Source organism: Hemitrygon akajei, chromosome 14 (genome assembly GCF_048418815.1).
Source record: "Hemitrygon akajei chromosome 14, sHemAka1.3, whole genome shotgun sequence".
NCBI classification, from domain to species: domain Eukaryota; kingdom Metazoa; phylum Chordata; class Chondrichthyes; order Myliobatiformes; family Dasyatidae; genus Hemitrygon; species Hemitrygon akajei.
The window spans coordinates 52,270,200-52,288,567 of record NC_133137.1 but is presented as its reverse complement, the minus strand read 5'-3'; the positions used below and the strand labels follow the sequence as shown (position 1 = coordinate 52,288,567).

Sequence of the window (18,368 nt, the reverse complement as noted above, 5' to 3'; positions counted from 1 at the left end):
GAAGTTTCTCCCGAGTAGTTTCAGGATTATTGTTTTTGTCTTGTGCGCCTTTTAAAGGAGGACGGTTCTGAATGGTCGAGTGACTCTGACTGTATCCCGGCCACTTCTGAGAGGGTGCTGGATGAAGAAATGCTGATGTTGCTGCAAGGAGGTGGGCCAGAGCAGGCAGCTTTACACTTCAAAGCGATCACCACGCAGATGGTAATCCTTTCACTTCACCGATGCTATGCTGTTGCTGAATGTATCTCCTTCCACTGGAACGGTCAGGCGTGGCTCACTGTCAGAAATCTTGCCTTGGGGTCTGCAGGATGAGTTCAATCCCACTCCAACCACTCTCTGTATGCTTCACTTTCAATGCTTGTAACATTTGTACAGTGTTTGTGTTGTACATTCCTGCAGTCTTGGGATTTCCCAAAGGCCTTTACATGCAATCAAATACTTTTTGAATCCTATTCCACAGTAAAATGATTGGCAAGTCATAGTCAGTGATTAAGCAAAGACCAGCACTTTCAGCCCATCAAATCTACAGACTCAAGATTCAATATTTAAGTTTATTTACCACATGTACATCAAAACATGCAGTGAATGCATCATTTGTATTAAAACCCAACACCACAGAGTATGCTGGGGGCAGCTTGCAAGTGTCATACAGACATTGAGCCTTTGATTGCCACATTGGACTTCCGGAGATTAGCAGATGTGGGATTCTGGACAACAGGCAGATTATAAAGCACTACACTAATGTAGCGTGCTTAACCTAATCGACTTTATTCTCCTCACATTCCCACCAACTCCCATCCCTTCATCTGCACGCCATAGTCCATATGGCATTAGCCAGTACACACTTTTAGCTGGTACAAAGAAACCAGAATGAAGGGGAGAGACCCGCACATTTGCAGGGAGAGTGGTGTACAAACCCCACACACAATGCACCTAAGGTCAGGAATGAGTCTCAGCTCTGGCGTTGTGAGGTGGCAGCACTACCAACCAGTTTGATGTACTGCAACATTTCTACTCAATTCGTAAACAGCAGTTGTTTTCTTGGCTATGGAATGAATATTTGTAGGGATACCAGGGAGAGGTTTATAGTGCCTTGGGATCTTTTGCATTCACCTGAAAGAATTCTGTCTGGCAGTGCAGAACTCAGGCACTGAACTGGAATTTCAGCCCTGGACATATTCAATTATTGAGTGGGACGAGTCTTTCTGATTCACTTGAGAGCTACGAACCAACCTGTCCTCATATTAAAACACTGCTTTGAGGCATTTGCTTCCTTCTCTGGAGGAGTTGCCTGGTCTCAAATACAGGTACATATTGGTATTTGTTATTGTCACGTACTGAGAAGCCGTGAAAAGCTTGCCTAGCAATACTGTTCCTACAGATCAGATCATTGAGGTACAATATGGTAGATCAATAACAATGCAGAATAAAATGTAGCAGCTACGGTGAAAGTGCAGGCAAGCAATAAGATGCAAACGCATAATGAGGTAGATTTGCCAAGTTGAGTCCATTTTATTGTGTTAGGGAATAATTATAAGGCCTGAAACTCTGTGGGTATTGCCACACTGACACAATGTGACTCATTGACACTGGAGTGTTGGAGACTGAACAATGACCTTATTGAAATGTATAAAATCATGAAGGGAGAGTGTAATGTTGGGAGTGGGGTCTAAAACTAAAGGATATTGAATTTAAGGTGAACGTGGAAAGATTTAAAGGAGACTTGAGGGGAAACTGCTGGAGGAAGCTTCAGAGGTGGATACAAATATGTTTTTAAAAAATTAGCCATGTACATGGATAGAAAATGTTTAGATGGATGTGGGCCAAACACAGGCAAATCCCCTCTACTCCATTGTAACACTGATACCTCTGGTTTTATCTTGCCCCTCTCAAACTGCAGGCTGAATTCATTGATGATCATTGACTCCTAAGGGTTCCTTTACCTTAAACTCCCTCATCAAATCTGTTCATTACATAACATCCATTGCAGAAATGCCTTTGCCCTGGTGTGCTTAACCAAAATCTGCTCTAAAAAGACATTTCATAGGCATTCTACAAATTCCTTCCCTTGGGATCCAGTAGCAACCTGTTTTCCCCAATCTGCTTGCATATTGAAATCCCTACGACTATCGTAACATTGCCCTTTTGGCATGCTTTTTCTATTTCCCATTGTAATTTTACCCCACATCCTGGCTACTGTTAGGAGCCCTGTCTTTAACTCCCATCAGGATCTCTTTAGCCTTGCAGTTTTTTAACTCTACCCATAACAATTCTACATCTTTCGATCCTATGTCACATCTCTCTAAGAATTTGATTTCATTTTTTACCAGGAAGCTGAAACACTGACATTGCCCCAATTCCTCATGCATACATCTGCCAAATCATCATATTCTTACCCTCACTCGCATGTGGCACAGACAGCAATCCAGAGATTACTATCGTGGAGGTCCCGCTTTCAGCTTTCTCCCTAACTCCCTATGTTCTCATTTCAGGATGTCCTCCCATTTCCGACCCATATCATTTATACCAATATGCACCACGACAACTGGCTATTCACCCTCACCTCACCTGATCTGAGTCATCCTGATCCTGACACCTGGGAGGCAAAACACTATTCCAATACCTTTTTCTCTTCCACAGATTCTCCTGCCTGCTTCTCTAGCAATGAAATCCCATGTCACTACTGCAGCCCTCTTCTCCCCCTTCCCTGCTGAGCCACAAACCAGACTCAGGGCTAAAGACCCAGTCGCTTACCCTGGTAGGTTGCCCCCCCACCCCACCCCACACAATATCCAAAGCGGTATACTTATTAATGAAGGGAAAGGCCATAGGAGTACTCTGTACTGACTGCCTATTTGCTTTCCCTTTCCCACCTGCCACCAGCAACTGAGGGGTGACTAACTCACTGTAGCTCCAATCTTATCTTATCGCCACCTCATTCTTCAATATGAGCCAAAGGTCATCAAGTTCCATTTTCTTAACACCATCTCTAAGGAGCTTCAGCTCAATACACTTTGTGCAGATATAGTTATCAGAGAGATTGGAGGTCTCCCTGTTCCACATCTCACACACAAGAACATAACACTAACTCGAGACCCATTCTCAGTGCGCCAGCTATATACTAACAGACAAAAAATAAACTTACTAGAAACTTGTTAAGAACCTCTGCCTGTGCTTGCCCAAGTCTGTTCTCGCCAAAGCCTCCTACTCCAACACTTGTACCTCATTCCTTTTATTGGCTCAAATGGAACTCACTCCTGGGGAGATTTCTTTTCAAATGGCTCCCCCTTCGCAATGATGTCTCTCTCCCTTTCACTCACTACTTCAAATTTCTGTGAATCTGAAACGATAGGAGAAAATGCTGGAAGTGATTCGGCCGGGAATTATCCGTGAGCTGAGAAGTGATTGACAGTTTCAGATCAATAAAATTTTATCAGAACTGGAAGTAGTTACTAGGTTTACAGGTGAAAAAAAGTGATCTATGATCTTGCACCCAAGAGATTCTGCAGATACTAGAAATCCAGAGTAACTCACACAAAATGCTGGATGAGCTCAGAAAGTTGGGCCGTATCTATTAAAAGGAATAGAGCTGTTTTGTGCTGAGGCCCTTTGTCAGGACTGGAAAGGAAATGGAAAGAAGGCAGAATATATCCTTACTTTTCCTTCATCCTGCCCACCTTTTCCTTGACAGTTTCTACAACGGAAGTTTTTTTCCTTTTAATGCTGTGTTTTAGAATGTAGTCTTTATTAATCCTTAAATTCAGACTCTAGGATATGGGAATTTCACCTCCATGCATATCCCAACACATATGTTTTTATTTTAAAAGTACGTCTTTTTACTTGGGACTGAATGAAGCAGCAACATGTCTGGCTTGTCTGCAGATGGTCCATACTCAGATCTACTACAGCATGCACAGTGCTCTCCACCCAGTGTTGTTCAGAGCCTGCTGGGTGATAAGGAAACCAGACCACAAGTATGTAGCCAACCAGCTGACTGATAAGGTTCAAGGAGACACTCTTGTATATTATATGAAGTTGCTCTGGTATATTCATGACCTTGAGCAAGAATATTGTTTTGATGCAAATATCCTTGTAAAACAGTTAATTTGAATTTTATTTAACTGCACTTCAAGCAGTGTGTAGAATATAGAGTATATTTTTATGGTTATCACATATTCTGGGCACTAGATTGTAACTAAACTCGTACAGGGAATCCAGGACAATAGTTTGGTAACAATTTAACTTTGTGATAGGCTTGTGAGACCATTGGAAATGAAAACCCTTAAAGTAGTTAATCAACCTTGCATAAGGTGGATAATGGGATCTCATGGGGCAAGTAATCTTATAAACCATGGTTTCCCCGTTACCTTTGTTATCGAGTTTTGCACACAGTGCCCATTCAGACTTTCATGCTCTAAAGCTGAAGAATGGCCAGGTGGACATTTAAAGCCAAAACATCTTAAAACAGTGTTCTATTTTTTAAAATCTAAGTCACAGTGATATAGTAGAGAAACAAACCCTTTGGCTCACCAAGATGACCTACCTGTAAGAATCCTAGTTACCTGGACATTGGTTGTTGCTTTTTGCTTCTTGCTGCTTTAACTCCTTACTGGATACTAAGTTGTTGTGAAGGCATCTGCCACCACCTTAATTGATTCCCAATGGTCTTGGACATCTCTGTCCTGCCAGACAAACACGCAAAATGATGGAGGAACACAGCAGGTCAGGCAGCACCTATGGAGGCAAATAAACATTCAATGTTTACAACTGTGTTCTTCCAGCATCTCATGTGTTGCTGTGGATTTCCATCATCTGCAGAGTTTATGGTCTTCCACGGAGATGCGTCTCTTACCATATACCCTATCAATATTTCTCATAAATTTGTATACCTCTGTTAGGCCCCCCATCCGTCTAATGCAAGTAGCCTATCTAAGTTTTTCCTACCTAAGGCATATAACAAAAGACAAACACCAAGATGAATCTACTTTTTTGTCATTTCCTATGTAATTGTGTGGTCTCACTATTTCAGTGATAACGCAAGATAAAATTATCATTTTTGCTTTGCGCTTTCGCCAGGATCATCTTTTGGTAACACACTAGGGGAGGGTACCCTGAAACTAGAGGGCATTGGTTAAAGGTGAGAGACAAAATGTTTAAAAAAGACCAAAGTGGTAGCTACACAGAGAGGTGTACATATGGAATGAACTGCCAGGAGAAGTGGCTGAGGCAGGTATAGTAACATTATAAAAAAAAATGTTTGGTTAATTGCATGGATTGGAGGTGCTTAGAGGGATATAGTCAAACATGGGTAATTGGGATTAGCATGGTGTATACCAATGTCAGCATGGATGGGTTGGGCTGAAGGGCCTGTTTTCATGTTATATTACTCTGATCATACTTCATGATTCTGCAACTTACCTTCCACATCAAGTTCAATTAAAACCCTTATTACAATATTTTAATTGACCAGGAGTTGGACGACTGTACTTTCACTGTTGCCTCTATATTCCTGGTCTTGTATTTGAATCTGTACATGTGCCCTCCTCTTCCTACCTTCTTCCAAAACTGCAACTGTCTCAGAATTCTACATTCCTCCAGTTCCAGACACTGCCTCCGCACCCCATTGTTGGTCCTCTTCAATTGTCTGGATGCTCAGCTCCGGAAATGAAAGATGATCACACAAACATGTTTTGTGTTTCTCCAAATTCCCTTCATGAATGTCTCTGGCTTTTTCTTCTGTCTCCTCCTCCCTCCTTTTTAATTCCAGTATTTTGTTCACCCAATGTGCATCTTAAAACTTTACAACTTATTCTCTTGGGAAATTCGTAGGAATGGATTGACAATGTTAAACTTGCCTGTATCAATCGAGTTAGTGGGTTATTTGCAATTCAAATGTTCTTTCCAACCAAAACTGTTTTCCAGGTGCAATTTCTATATTAATGTTATGATCAAATAGAGGCATAGATTCTGCTAGCCAGAGACTCTTTTCCAGGCGGAAATGGCTAATATGATACAGTAGCTGATGCATGAAATGGCCTGGCAGGGATATGTTAGAGGCAGATATGTTGGGGGCATGGATGATTGAAAAATGGGGTGGGGGTGCTATGTCGGAAGGAAGGGTTAAATTGACCTTAGTCAGTTAAAAGGTTGCCATAGGGCTTGTACTGTGCTGTAATGTTCTATGTTCTGTGTGCAGGCAACAGAAGTTTCTGAAGAGATTGATGCTTTAGTGACGTTGTTGAAGCAAGTGGCTGAACTGGAAATCAACAGCAAAGATCTGCATGGAGCTAAGCTCGAGGTGAGGTTCAAATGGTTCAATCTTCTGAGCTCCACCTGAAAATGGAACCACTGAATTTGTGCATCTGTGGTTTGCTTTAAGCTTGGAGGGAGATGGGTTTAACTGGGTTAGTTGCTGTTTGTTAAGATTGCCATCTTATTACAACACAAGCTTTGCCTAGTTTATTTAGAGGCATGCCTGACATTTTCTTCATGTATTTGTTCCTATTTATATAACGTGGCTTCCTGTGGTGTGCTTGCTATAGTTTTATCAAGCTCCAATTTATATTGGTGTATAAAATTTCACATCACTTCAAATCAACTCCAGCTATTTTCTCCTGACTCAAGTGATGACGTTTTGGTAACCACTCTGAAGGAAGGGCTGGCAGTACATTCGATGACTTGCCCTTCAAGCATTTCAAAGGACAGCATTCTCAAACTATTACAAGTAGTGGCCTCTTGGTTCAAAGTAAATTTATTATCAAAGTATGTACAGTATATGTCACCATATACTATCTTGAGATTCATTTTCTGGCAGGGAGGAAAATTAAAGAAGTACATAAATTCATGAAAAACTAATTCATGAAAAGCTGACAAGCAGCCAATGTACAAAAGATGACAAATCATGCAAATAAAAAATGAAAAAATAATACTGTGAACATGGGTTATAGAGTCCTTGACAGTGAGTTCAGAGGTTATGGAGTCAGTACATAGCTGAGATGAGTGAAGTTATCCATGCTAGTTTAGGACCCTGAGAGTTGTAGGGTAATAACTTACTGAACCTGGTGATGTAGGACCTGAGGCTCCTGAGCCTCCTTCCTGATGGCAGCAGCGAGAGGAGAGCATGGCCTGGATGGTGGTGGTCCTTGATGGATGCTGCTTTCTTGTGGCATTGCTCCTTGTAGATGTGCTCAATGGTGGGTAGGGTTTTGCCTGTGATGGACTGGGTTATATCCTCCACTTTTTGTACTGTAGTCTTTTTCATTCTTGAGCACATGTTTCCATACTGGGCTGTGATGCACCCAGTCAGGTGCTTTCCACCGTATATCTGTGGAAGTTTGTCAGTTTTAGGTGACATGCCGAATCTGCAAAATCTAAGAAAATTTTGTGTTGCCAGTCCCAGAATATATCCTCTTGTATGTTAACACTAAGGAATTTAAAGTTGCAGATCCTCTCCACCACTGATCTCCTAATGAGGACTGGCTGATGGACCTCCAGCTTCTTCCTCCGATTGTGTAAGGAGATTTGCCTGTGTGGCAGCATGTATGTCCAAGGCCTTCAATGAATCTCTCTAATCTGCAGCCTTTGGGGTTTCTGTAATGCAGGCTAGCATATGTTCTGGACTTTTGTCTGTTAATCATATTTGTACCCAAATACACTGGTCCTGATGAAAGATCTCTGCCTGTAACATTGACTGTTTATTCCCTTTAAAGATGCTGCCTGGCCTACTGAGTTCCACCACATTTTTTGTGTTATCTCTTAACACACAATTATAATTTAAATTATTACTGACCCCAGTGCTTCAGGAGTATTGAACACACAAGTACTCTGTACATTGGTTTTGACTTCAGACCTGCCTGTGTTGTGGGCTCTGACCCAGGCTCCAGCCTCAGAACCAACCACATTCCTGATCCCTGCGTTCCAGCAGTGTACTAGACCCACAGTTCAGAGCCCTGTGCTCTAACTGCATTTCCAAACCTGCTCCACTGCATGTTCTGCTTGCTCTCTGCACCCTCCCCATGTCTTAATTTCTGAGCTAGATGCTGGATCTTCAGGATATGTGAACCAGTTTCTGATGGATGCCGCTTTCCTGCAACAATGTTCCATGTCCATGTGCTCAGTTACCTGTGATGGACTGGGCTGTAACCACTGTTTTCTGCAGGATTTTCCAGTCAAAGGCATTGGTGTTCAAGGGCTGTAATGTAGTTTGGGTAAGCTTTACAATGTGAAATGCCCTTGTTTTGTACTGTGGTTAAATCTTATTTAAAAAGCGGGTATAAATATAGCCCAAAGAACTTCCTCCCCCACCTACGATGTATTGAAAACTCTAATAATAACTCTGAGTAGGTGTTATGTGGGCAAGGTGATTTGGCTGGGATCCCCCTTAATGTGAAGATTGAGTAATGTTAAGCAAATTGAGTTTAAATACATATTGGTTTGGATTTTTCATTTCCTTATGTTTAGTAGGTTAAGAATCTATCAGACTTTTAAAAAAATAATAATTGAGGTTCATTTGTACAATTTCCTCTTGTGGAAACTTGGCATGACATATTTCCTGCAAAATTATCAGGTACCTGGAACTTCGTGGGCCTAACCCAGTTTTCAAACCCGAAAACTTGCCTCATTTCAGGTGAAAGTGTAAAGGGGTGTAGCCTGTTTGTAAAATCAAGTTGAGATTTGAATTGATGAAATGGGGAACAGATACAGAACATAGCGCATTACAAGAATAGGTCCTTAAGCCCATCACGTCTGTGCCGAGCGTATCTGCCTCCACCATCACCCCTGGAAGCCCACCACCGCTTGACGCAAAAACTTGCCCTGCACTCCTCTTAAATTTCCCTGTCTCACCTTAAGTGCATTTGTAAAAGTATTTGATCTTTCTTCTCTGCTGAGGGAAGTGGGAGAGAAGATTGTTTGTCTGCTCTATCTATGCTTCTAATAATTTTATACATTCCTATTTGGTCTCCCCTCTCACCCTCTGTCACTCTGGAGAAATTATCCTAAGTTTGTCCAACCTCAGAAGATCATGCCCTCTAAATCAAGGCAGGATCCTGATAAACTTCTCTTGCATCCTTTCCTGTAATAGAGGAATCAGAACTGCACAAAATACTTAGTGTGGCCTGTTATGTTTTGTAACTCCAAAGCATACAACTAGCTGCACGAAAAGAAATGTGTCCGAAATATGAGTCTAACAGCTTTTATTTGAAGCAAGGCTTGCACATGTCACCTGGTGGCATAGTGGCGTATGCCAGTGTCATACTTTTACATGCAACCATAATGAATTAATTAAACAAAATGCCTAATCAACAAATTTACAATGTTACTGAAATATTAAATACACAGCACTCCTTCCTGCTTAGCTATAGTCTCCAACTCAATGTAGAATGCATCTCAATTCAACATGCATTCCCTCTGAAGATTTAATCACTGGAGGATTTCTTACTCTTGTATGATGATGTCTTTCCTGACGAGTGAGGTCACTCGGCATGGTAGGTGAGTCTTGTGGCTCTGAGACAATCTCAGGTCCTAGGGCTCCTCTGTGGTGGTTGTAGGAGTTGACTCTGAGACTGCACCTTGTGGTTCTAACAGATCTGGAGGTCTTTCTTTTCCTTTTCTTCTTTCTAGGATGTGCATTTGATCTTAAAGGTGCATTTTGTTCACTGGAGTATTCTCCTATTAATCTTCTTTTTGCTCCTTTTATGAGAAAACTCCTGGTTTCCTCATCCACAAAATCATCTAATGTATCCTCTGCTTTCATATCTCCATTGAGTCTTTTCTTTTTGGCCTTCCATTCATCCAGCTGGGCTTTGGTCTTTACATCTACTTTTACAAGCAGCTTTTTTGTCTCCCATGCAATAACATTAATGCACACAGTAGATTTTGGTTTCTAATATTCACAAAAGCCAAATGCTTGCATTTTTCCCCAGAGCTCTTTGAACTCTCTTCCAATTAGAACCAAGGTAAATTTTGCAAGTAAGCACCTGATTAACACTTCGAAAGCTTTCTCAGATACTGTATGTTGTGTACAAAAACTGTTGTAGTTGGCCAAGCGCTTTCATCACTTTCTTGCCTCCTCTGAGCTGTGTGTCCTTCCTTGGTCCAATAAGCTTTTCAACCAGAGGCACAGAGGTTGGCATGGTATACACGGTTCATGGTGTACAGTCTGAAAACAGTTGTGGCATCATTCAGTACTTCTTATTTCTAGTTGACTCTATTGCAAGGGAATTGGCAAGCAAATTACAGATAGATCTCCAATCAACTTACAGTTGTCTCAGCCACTCATGACCCCGCAATGCTGGTCCTCCTGTTTTCTTACCAAATGCAAGCCCAATGTGGCTTGTTGGTTGTTTTATTTCACTGTTACATATGTCATCCCCACAGGAGTTACCTTTTCACCAGTATAAGTTCTTAGCTGGGCATCTGCAGGCTTCAGTTCAGTATCTTTTCAAATGCATTCAAACTCATTTTGTGGAATGATTGAAACAGACAAGCAAGCGTCCAATTCCATTTTATTTAATTTACCATTCATGTCTGGTATTCGCCATATTGCTTGTCTATTGTTAGTTTTCTCGTATATCTCAATGTGACTCTCTCATCATTATCAGATTTTTCATTAACACATGCAGATTAGTGCTCTTTTTGAAACTGCAACTTGACTTTTCATTTTCTTTTCTTTCCTGTGCAGTCCATTTGTTTTGGTCCTCCCAATATGTTCTTTGTAGTTGTCCTATTTTGTTGCATTTCTGCAAGTTTCGCCTTTAGATCTGCATTTGTCTGTGCTTGTGAGCCCCTGCCACAGCAGTAACATGATTTGTTCAGCCAGACAGGTTTCTGTTTAGATATTACATTTTGTTCATGCTCACTTTCATTCATGACTACAACTCAATCGCGTCTGTTTGCTGTTTCCATTTAGAGTTATTTCAACTGTTCTTTTCAATGTAAGTTGTGCTTCAGGTAGGAGACTATATTGAATCCTTTCTTGCAAGACTCCACAAATTAAATGATCTTTCAGTGCATCGTCAAGCACGTTACAAAATCGACGACGCTCAATCTCTTCCATTCAGCCACATATGTTGAAATTGACTCCTTCCTTTTGATTCCACTTATAAAACCTAATGTATCCTGCAGTCAACAATGGTCTCTGTTCTAAATATTCCTGCATTACTTTCACAGTATCAGCAAAGCTCATTTCTGTTGGTTTGCTTGGAGTAATCAAACTCCCAAGCAAACTGTATGGCTTTAAATGCAACATACTCAGCAAAACTGGTACTTGTTTCTTGTTAGCTATTCCATTTACTTTAAAATACTGCTCAATTTGCTCCATATACAATATCCAGTTATCTGTTGTGTAATGGAACACATCTATCTTTCCAATGCAGCCAGCCATTTCTACTTTTTTTTGTGAATATTATCATCTGGCACACACTGTTTATGAACCTGTGAATTCTTCACTTTCTGCCTTTTTTAAACTTGATCGTGTCTTCCCTTCTGAAGTACATCTGCACGCTTTTTTAAAAATTGAATGTTTTGCTGCACTTCCATAGTCTTGGGTTCATTTTAAATATCTTGTTTTCACTGTTATGTTTTGTAACTCAAAAGCATAAAACTTCAAAGTAAAAAGCGGAGAGTCCAAAATGCGAGTTCATTTTCTTTACTATAATTGAGGTGCACATGCCAAATGGTGGCGTGATGACATATGCCAATGACGTGCATTTATGTATAACCACTAATTAATAAAACAAAGGATGCTTAATCAAGAACATATTTGCAGTATTACTCAAATATTACTGAAATATTACAAGTGCATGACCTAACATGAGTTTTATATCTGTAACATGACTTTCTTACTCTTGACCCAGTGCTGTGACCAATGAAGGCAAGCATGCCATATGCTGCCTTTAGTCAAATATCTTCCTCCTCTAGCCCCAGTAGCCCCTCAAAGGTTACATATCTCTCTGAATCCAGTAGAAATTGTTGCCTGGACCATGAATTTGTTCTTGATTCTCAAGGGATTGGTTATTTAAGTAAAAACTGAATCAAACAAGTCTATAGAATTGTCTAATTACCTTTTGTGATTGGTGCAAATTGAACCCTGCATAATTCACAATAAGTTTGCATTGTTACTATATCTTTTCCTGGCTCTTAACTATTAAGACATTTATCTGTGTTGTGATTTTTTTTTAAAACCAGAAATAGCTTGAAATGGCTTTGTTGTTCCTTGCCTGGTAGATTTGATTTTCTTTAATTACTTTGAAAGCATGTTAAAACTTGTCCTGGTTTTCAGCAGAATCTGTCATAATGCCATCTGGTATCAAACTGTGCTATAGCACAGTATAAGGAGCCATGTGCAAGTGTGGTGTGACTAGTTGTGCCAGTTAAATCCTCTAGATCTCCTGTCTCATGTCCATTCTCCAATGACTTTAAATGGATCATGTAATCTAAGTGTACACTTAGAACTTTCCCTTAAAAGAACAGGATATCAATGTGATGGCATGGGACAAGGAAAGAGTGGGACTGGTCTTATGTCCAGTACAAACATGATGGGCCAAATGGCCCATTTATTCTGTAAGATTCAGAGTTTGTAATCTCTTGACTTGTAATTTAATGAGCAGTCAGATATTTTTGGGTTTCAGTTTCTGGGTTAACTTTCTGATAAGCACAATTTAGCTCAGTTCCTGTGTTCCAACACAAATCACTTGATGAAACACCACATGTATTTCTGCCTCACATTACCGCAAGTTCTCTTTGTCACCTTCCCCACTGCATTGTTCCTTTCATTTTAATTTTGTTCAATATTCTGCTTTAGGTACATTTGATAGTTGTTTTTTTTTAAATTCCATGTAGTTGAATGTAGATTTTAGTGAACTATACTCATCCTTTTGTTAGCCAAGTTCCTGATTTCAATATGCTGTCAGGTGAGTATGCTCTGATGCCCTGATAACAAATAGGGTACTGGGATATGAATCCACCTTGAGAAGTGGTAGGCAAAGGAGTTCAGTTCCACTGAAAACAGGTCCAGCGTTTGACCAGGTGGAGGAGGAGTGGCATGGCTCTGCTGACCTAGGTTCAACTTTGACCTCTGCTGCTGTGTGTGTAGTTTGCCCAGTCTCCCTGTGACGGTATGGATTTCAGCTTAGTGCTCCAGTTTCCCCCTGTGTCTTAAACGTGTGAGTTGGAACATTAATTAGCTGCTGTGAGCTGGGGGAGTGGTAGGATCTGTGGAAAAGATGGGACTAAGAGGAGTATAAAAAGTGTATCATTGTGGGGTTTAATGGTCAGCATAGACCCAGTGGAGCTGAGGACCAGTTTCCAAGCTGTATGACTAAGGATTATGTTCCAGAGTCGCAGCAAAACATGAAAACTGGCTCTTTGACCTAATTAGTCCATTTCTCACATCAGGTAGGAGGTATAGCAGACTTGGGTACCACATCATCAGGTTCAGGAACAGTTATTACCCTTCAGCCATCCTGAACCACCCTGGATAACTGCACTTGCCCCAACTCTGACCTGATCTCTCAACCTGCAGACTCACTTTCAACAACTCTGCCACTCAAGTCTACAACTCACGTTTTCAGTATTTATTTTTTATTTCCACAATTTGCTGCCTTTTTCACATTTGCTGTTAGTCAGCCTTTCTTTAAGTTCAAATTACGTTTACTGTCCTTACTGGCAGCCACAGAACAAAGAAACTCAGTAGAACCCACTGGAGAGAACACCCGATGTGCAGGAAAAACATGTGCAAGCAATAAAAGTAAGCTAATAACATTCTGAACTGACGCTCGCAAAAGTGAGTCCATAGCCATGAAGCCATTCACGGCTGATCCAGGAGCCTGTTATTTGCAGGCCACAGCCACAGTTCAGTGCAGAAACGAGTAATCCTCATGAGAAGCCGTCCCTAGCCTACATGCTGACTTTTTCAGTCTGGTACAGCACTTAAATCAGTCAAACATTGGCTTGTTTCTAGCTCTTGGGCCTGGGCCCCGCCACCTTAATTTGACCCGCACACACCACACTTCAAGACTTCAATTCACAAAAATGCTAGGTTGTGCAGGCAGTTCAAAAGCTCAACTCCAAAATGGAAATTTCAGGCTACTGATTGCAGCAATTGGTTTTTGAGGAAAAAGTGAGTAATAAAATTGTTAATAGCGGTGTTTGCTGCCAGCAAGTCATCACTGTGCTTCACCAGCACTTATCTTAAATTGGAAGTTTATGCATACTTTTCATAAATTCTATTGTATCCCTTTACTTTCCTGTAAATGCCTGAAAGAAAATGAACCTTGAGGTGGTATATGGTAATGTACACTCAGTGGGCATCTTTATTAGGCATCCCTGTACACCTCGTTAAAACAAATAGCTAATCAGCCAACTCAATACATAAAAGCATGCAGACATAGTCAAGAGGTTCAGTTGTTCAGCCCAAATATCAGAATTAGGAAGAAGATGTGATCTAAGTGACTTTGACCGTGGAATGATTGTTGATGCCAGATGGGGTGGTTTGAGTATCTCAGAAGCTGCTTATTTCCTAGGAATTTCATGCACAACCGTCACTAGATAGGGTTTCCCAACCCTTTTTATGCCATGGACCCTCCCATTAACCAAGGAGTCCATGGACCCCAGGTTGGGAACCTCTGCTCTAGAGTTTACAGAGAACAGTACTGGAAACTAACACCCAGTGAAAAGCACTTGTGTGGGTAAGGAGAGGAAAATGTCCAGACTAGTTCAAGCTGATAGAAAGGTGACAGTAACTCGCAGAACCCTGTGTTACAATGGCAGTGTATAGAAGAGCACCTCTGAATGAATAACACGTCAATGGGTGACAGCACCATTATCATGCACTCAGAGGAAACTTTTAGGTTCAGGAGGTACCTAAAGTGGTCATTGAGTGTATATGTACTTTGATAACAAATTTAATTTGACTTTCTCCACATCGACCAAGGTGTTCTCCTAATTTAGTCCCATTTGCCCATGTTTTCCCCATATCCCTCTGAACCTTTTCTGTCCATGCATTTTTCAAAGTGCTTTTTCAATGTTATTGTAATGAATTTGGGAGCAGCGTTTTTCCTCCTCCATCAGATTTGAGATTGGCCTGTGAAAGCTACCTCATTATTCCTTTTGCATTACTGTTTTTATTCATTTCTGTAACTTATATCTTTTGATTTTGTCCTGCTGCAAAAAGCAAATTTCAGGTCATAAGATAGTGATAATAATTCTGCCTCTTCTTTAAGCACATTCTCTGGTAGGTCATTCCAAGTATGTGCCACCCTCTGCATGAAGAAGTTGCCTCTCCTGACCCTTTAAAAACCCTCTCTCACTATAAGCCTATACCCTCTCATTTTTGGTTCCCTTTCCCTGGGGAAAATGATTGTATATTCACTCTATTTATGCTCCTTCGTGTCTGTATACAGCTCGAAGCTTCCTTGGACATGGTCTAAGCTTTCATGGTCTACTGCTGCTGTAGCCCATTCATTTCAAGGTTCAACATGTCATACATTTAGGGATGCTCTTCTGCACAGCACTTATGTGATGCATGGTTATTTGAGCCACTGTCGCCTTCCTATCAGCTTGAACCAGTTTGGCCATTCTCCTCTGAACTCTCTGGGGCTTTTTTTTTACCCACAGAACTGCTGCTCACTGGATGAATTTGTATTTCTCTTTCTCACTTAAGCCACCCTCATTTACCAATGGTGTCAAAGTTGCTTTGCGCACAAGCCAACTGACGCAATGAGAAGGCCTCCATTCACACCATGGCTTTCACAATCCTTGGGTGTAAAATCCTTGAGCATGCCGATTGTTGTAATGCAGTGAAACATAACCCACATGCCATGGATAGACGTCACAAGTAACCAGGAGGTAATGACCAGATAATCATTGTAAAGTAGGTGCTGATCAGGACAAGGGAGAGTGTTAACACAAAGTACACTGCAGATGCTGTGGTCAAATCAAGACGTACACAAAAGCTGGATGAACTCAGCAGGTTGGGCAGCATCCATTGAAAGAAGCAGTCAACGTTTCAGTTCCAGACCCTTTGTCAGGACAAGGGAGAGTGTTGCTAGTTCTCCAGTGATCTGGGAGCCTTCATTTCCATCTCAAGCCCAGTGAGACTTTGGTTTTACACTTTGTCTGAATGACTGCTGGCTGAGACTTTTCTGTTCAGGTTGAGTGGAAGTTGAACCACAGCTTCTGATCCTGTTGCAGATGTGATGGCACCTGCATTGTGGCTGACTAGCATTTTGCATAAACATAACGAGTCCATCATCAGAAATAATTTGACCACAGTTGGGGCTTTTGACCTCACAAGTGAGAGCATCAGCCTACACTTAGAAATCCTGAGGAAACAGACCAAGTCTATACTCCACAACGTCCACCTATGCACACTATCCAGTTTTTAATCTCTCTGCCCATGAGCTTCTTGAAAATTCTACCATTTGTGTACATATCTGGTGCAACTTGTAGTGGCCATTTGGCCTGCTAAATAAGTTCATCTTTGGGATGTAGGAGGAAATCGGAACTCCCTGGAGGAACTTCTGTCACAAAGGGAAGAGGGAGGGAAGCATATAAACTTCACACAGACAACAGGATTGAGCTCTGATCTCTGGAACCATAAGGCAATGGTTCTACCAGATGCCCTACCGTGCAAACCACTTGATCATAGAGGACTGCAGCACAGAAATGGGCCCTTTGGCCCACCTAGTCCACACTGCCCTAGTTGGTCTTTACCTAGTCCCATCTACCTGTACCTGAGCATGGCCCTCCATACCCTCTCATTCGTGTATTGATCCAAAATTGTCAAAATGTCCCTTAGCTCCGTTTCGCTCTGTATAGCAGCTGTTTGCCCTGCTGAGGACTTTTCCAGCATTCTGATATTTTTAGGTATTGATCCTTAAGAATAAATGAATCCGTACAATTGGAAAACTTGTACAAATGATATTCTGTTTGTCACCTTTGCCCATAACCAGCCCCTTTTCCTCTCTTCCTTATTCAACCATTGTTGTTGGAATTCTATGCTCCTAGCTTCTCATTCACTCCAAAGTTCACACTTTACTGCTGCAGTTCTCATCTTGCTAAAGGTTCACAGAAGACTAGGAAAGAGCAATAATACTTGCCTAAGTCATACTGCATCAGGCATGTGGAAAGGGCAGTGGGAATATGGGGAGGGGAGAAATGAGTTTATTAGCTACCTCGCTCAAAGCCTGTGTCCTGTTGGGGATGGCTAATCCGATGAATAGGACCAATCAATGATGCCGTACCTCTTGACTAAATAAATAAATGTTAAGTGCAACTTCACATTTCTCATTTTTATCAATAATGTCCATTCAATGCATTCCAAAACAAGAAATTCTTGACATGTGAGTTTCCCTCAATGTTTTTAACCAGAAGCTTTCTTCCTGTTTCCTTTCCCTTTAGTATAATACACCATTTTTAAAAATTTCCTTTAATATCCTTATTTCCATCCGATGGAATGGGATTGTTTAACCGTCAGCCTTGCAAGGAAGAAGGTAGTGAAAGCTATTGACTTCTATTGCGTCTTGCCCACCTTTTATTTCCTGGCCTCCCTTGCATGTGTTCTCAACTGTTAGTTTTCTTCTTATGGTCAGCTACCAAAATAGCCTTCCTGTGAAGCTGTTTTAACCCATCCCTTCTGCACTTTCATGCTTTTTCATTCACTGGGGATTTGATTAAGGAAGTTGGTGCTTTCACTTGAGAGATGGGAACAGAATGCATTGTCTGTAGTGATACAAGCACAGTTCAAAGGCTCTCACTTCATTCCAAACCAAGGGCAATGATAATACAATTGCAGTTTGCTTTAATGCACATTTGAGCGGTCCTTATCTGTGGTGATGCTTACCATCAATCCCAGAATTCCTCAGAACCTCTGAGTAAAAGTGGTGTTTCTTTCACCCACTTTGTCTTTGAGTCCAGGCAGCAAGGGAGTTTGTTAGACTATAAGATCATAATACATAGGAATCAAATTAGACCATTCAGCCACTCGAGTCTGCTGTGCCATTTCATCATGACTGATCCAAGATCCCATCCAACTCTGTACACCTGCCCTCTCACCATATCCCTTGATGCCCCAACCAATTAGGAATCTATCAGCTTCTGCTTTAAATATACCCACGGACTAGGGTTCCACCACAGTCTGCGGAAGAGCATTCCACAGATTGAACACTCTTCAGCTAAATACAATTCCTCCTTACCTCTGTTCCAAAAGGTTGCCTCAATTTTGAGGCTGTGCCCTCTAGTTCTGGAAACTAAAACTGGAAACACAAAGCACCTTGTGCAACAGGGACAGCATCCTCAGCCACCTTCCCTCCTGTCTGCCCCCAGCTCCTGCCAACCAAGCCCTCCCCACACTAGTGTTCTCCAGAACC

The 18,368-nt window shown here is 41.4% G+C and overlaps 1 protein-coding gene across 3 annotated transcripts in view; it reads left to right on the top strand.

Moving 5' to 3' along the window:
* LOC140738585 (inositol 1,4,5-triphosphate receptor associated 2-like) overlaps positions 1 to 18,368 on the top strand; it is a 160,333-nt gene that overhangs the window by 21,670 nt on the left and 120,295 nt on the right. For all 3 annotated transcript variants that reach the window (XM_073066063.1, XM_073066062.1, XM_073066061.1), the window contains exons 5-6: positions 58 to 201; positions 6,197 to 6,298. In XM_073066063.1, coding sequence (XP_072922164.1) covers positions 58 to 201; positions 6,197 to 6,298 — 246 coding nt within the window. The remainder of the gene's footprint in view (positions 1 to 57; positions 202 to 6,196; positions 6,299 to 18,368) is intronic.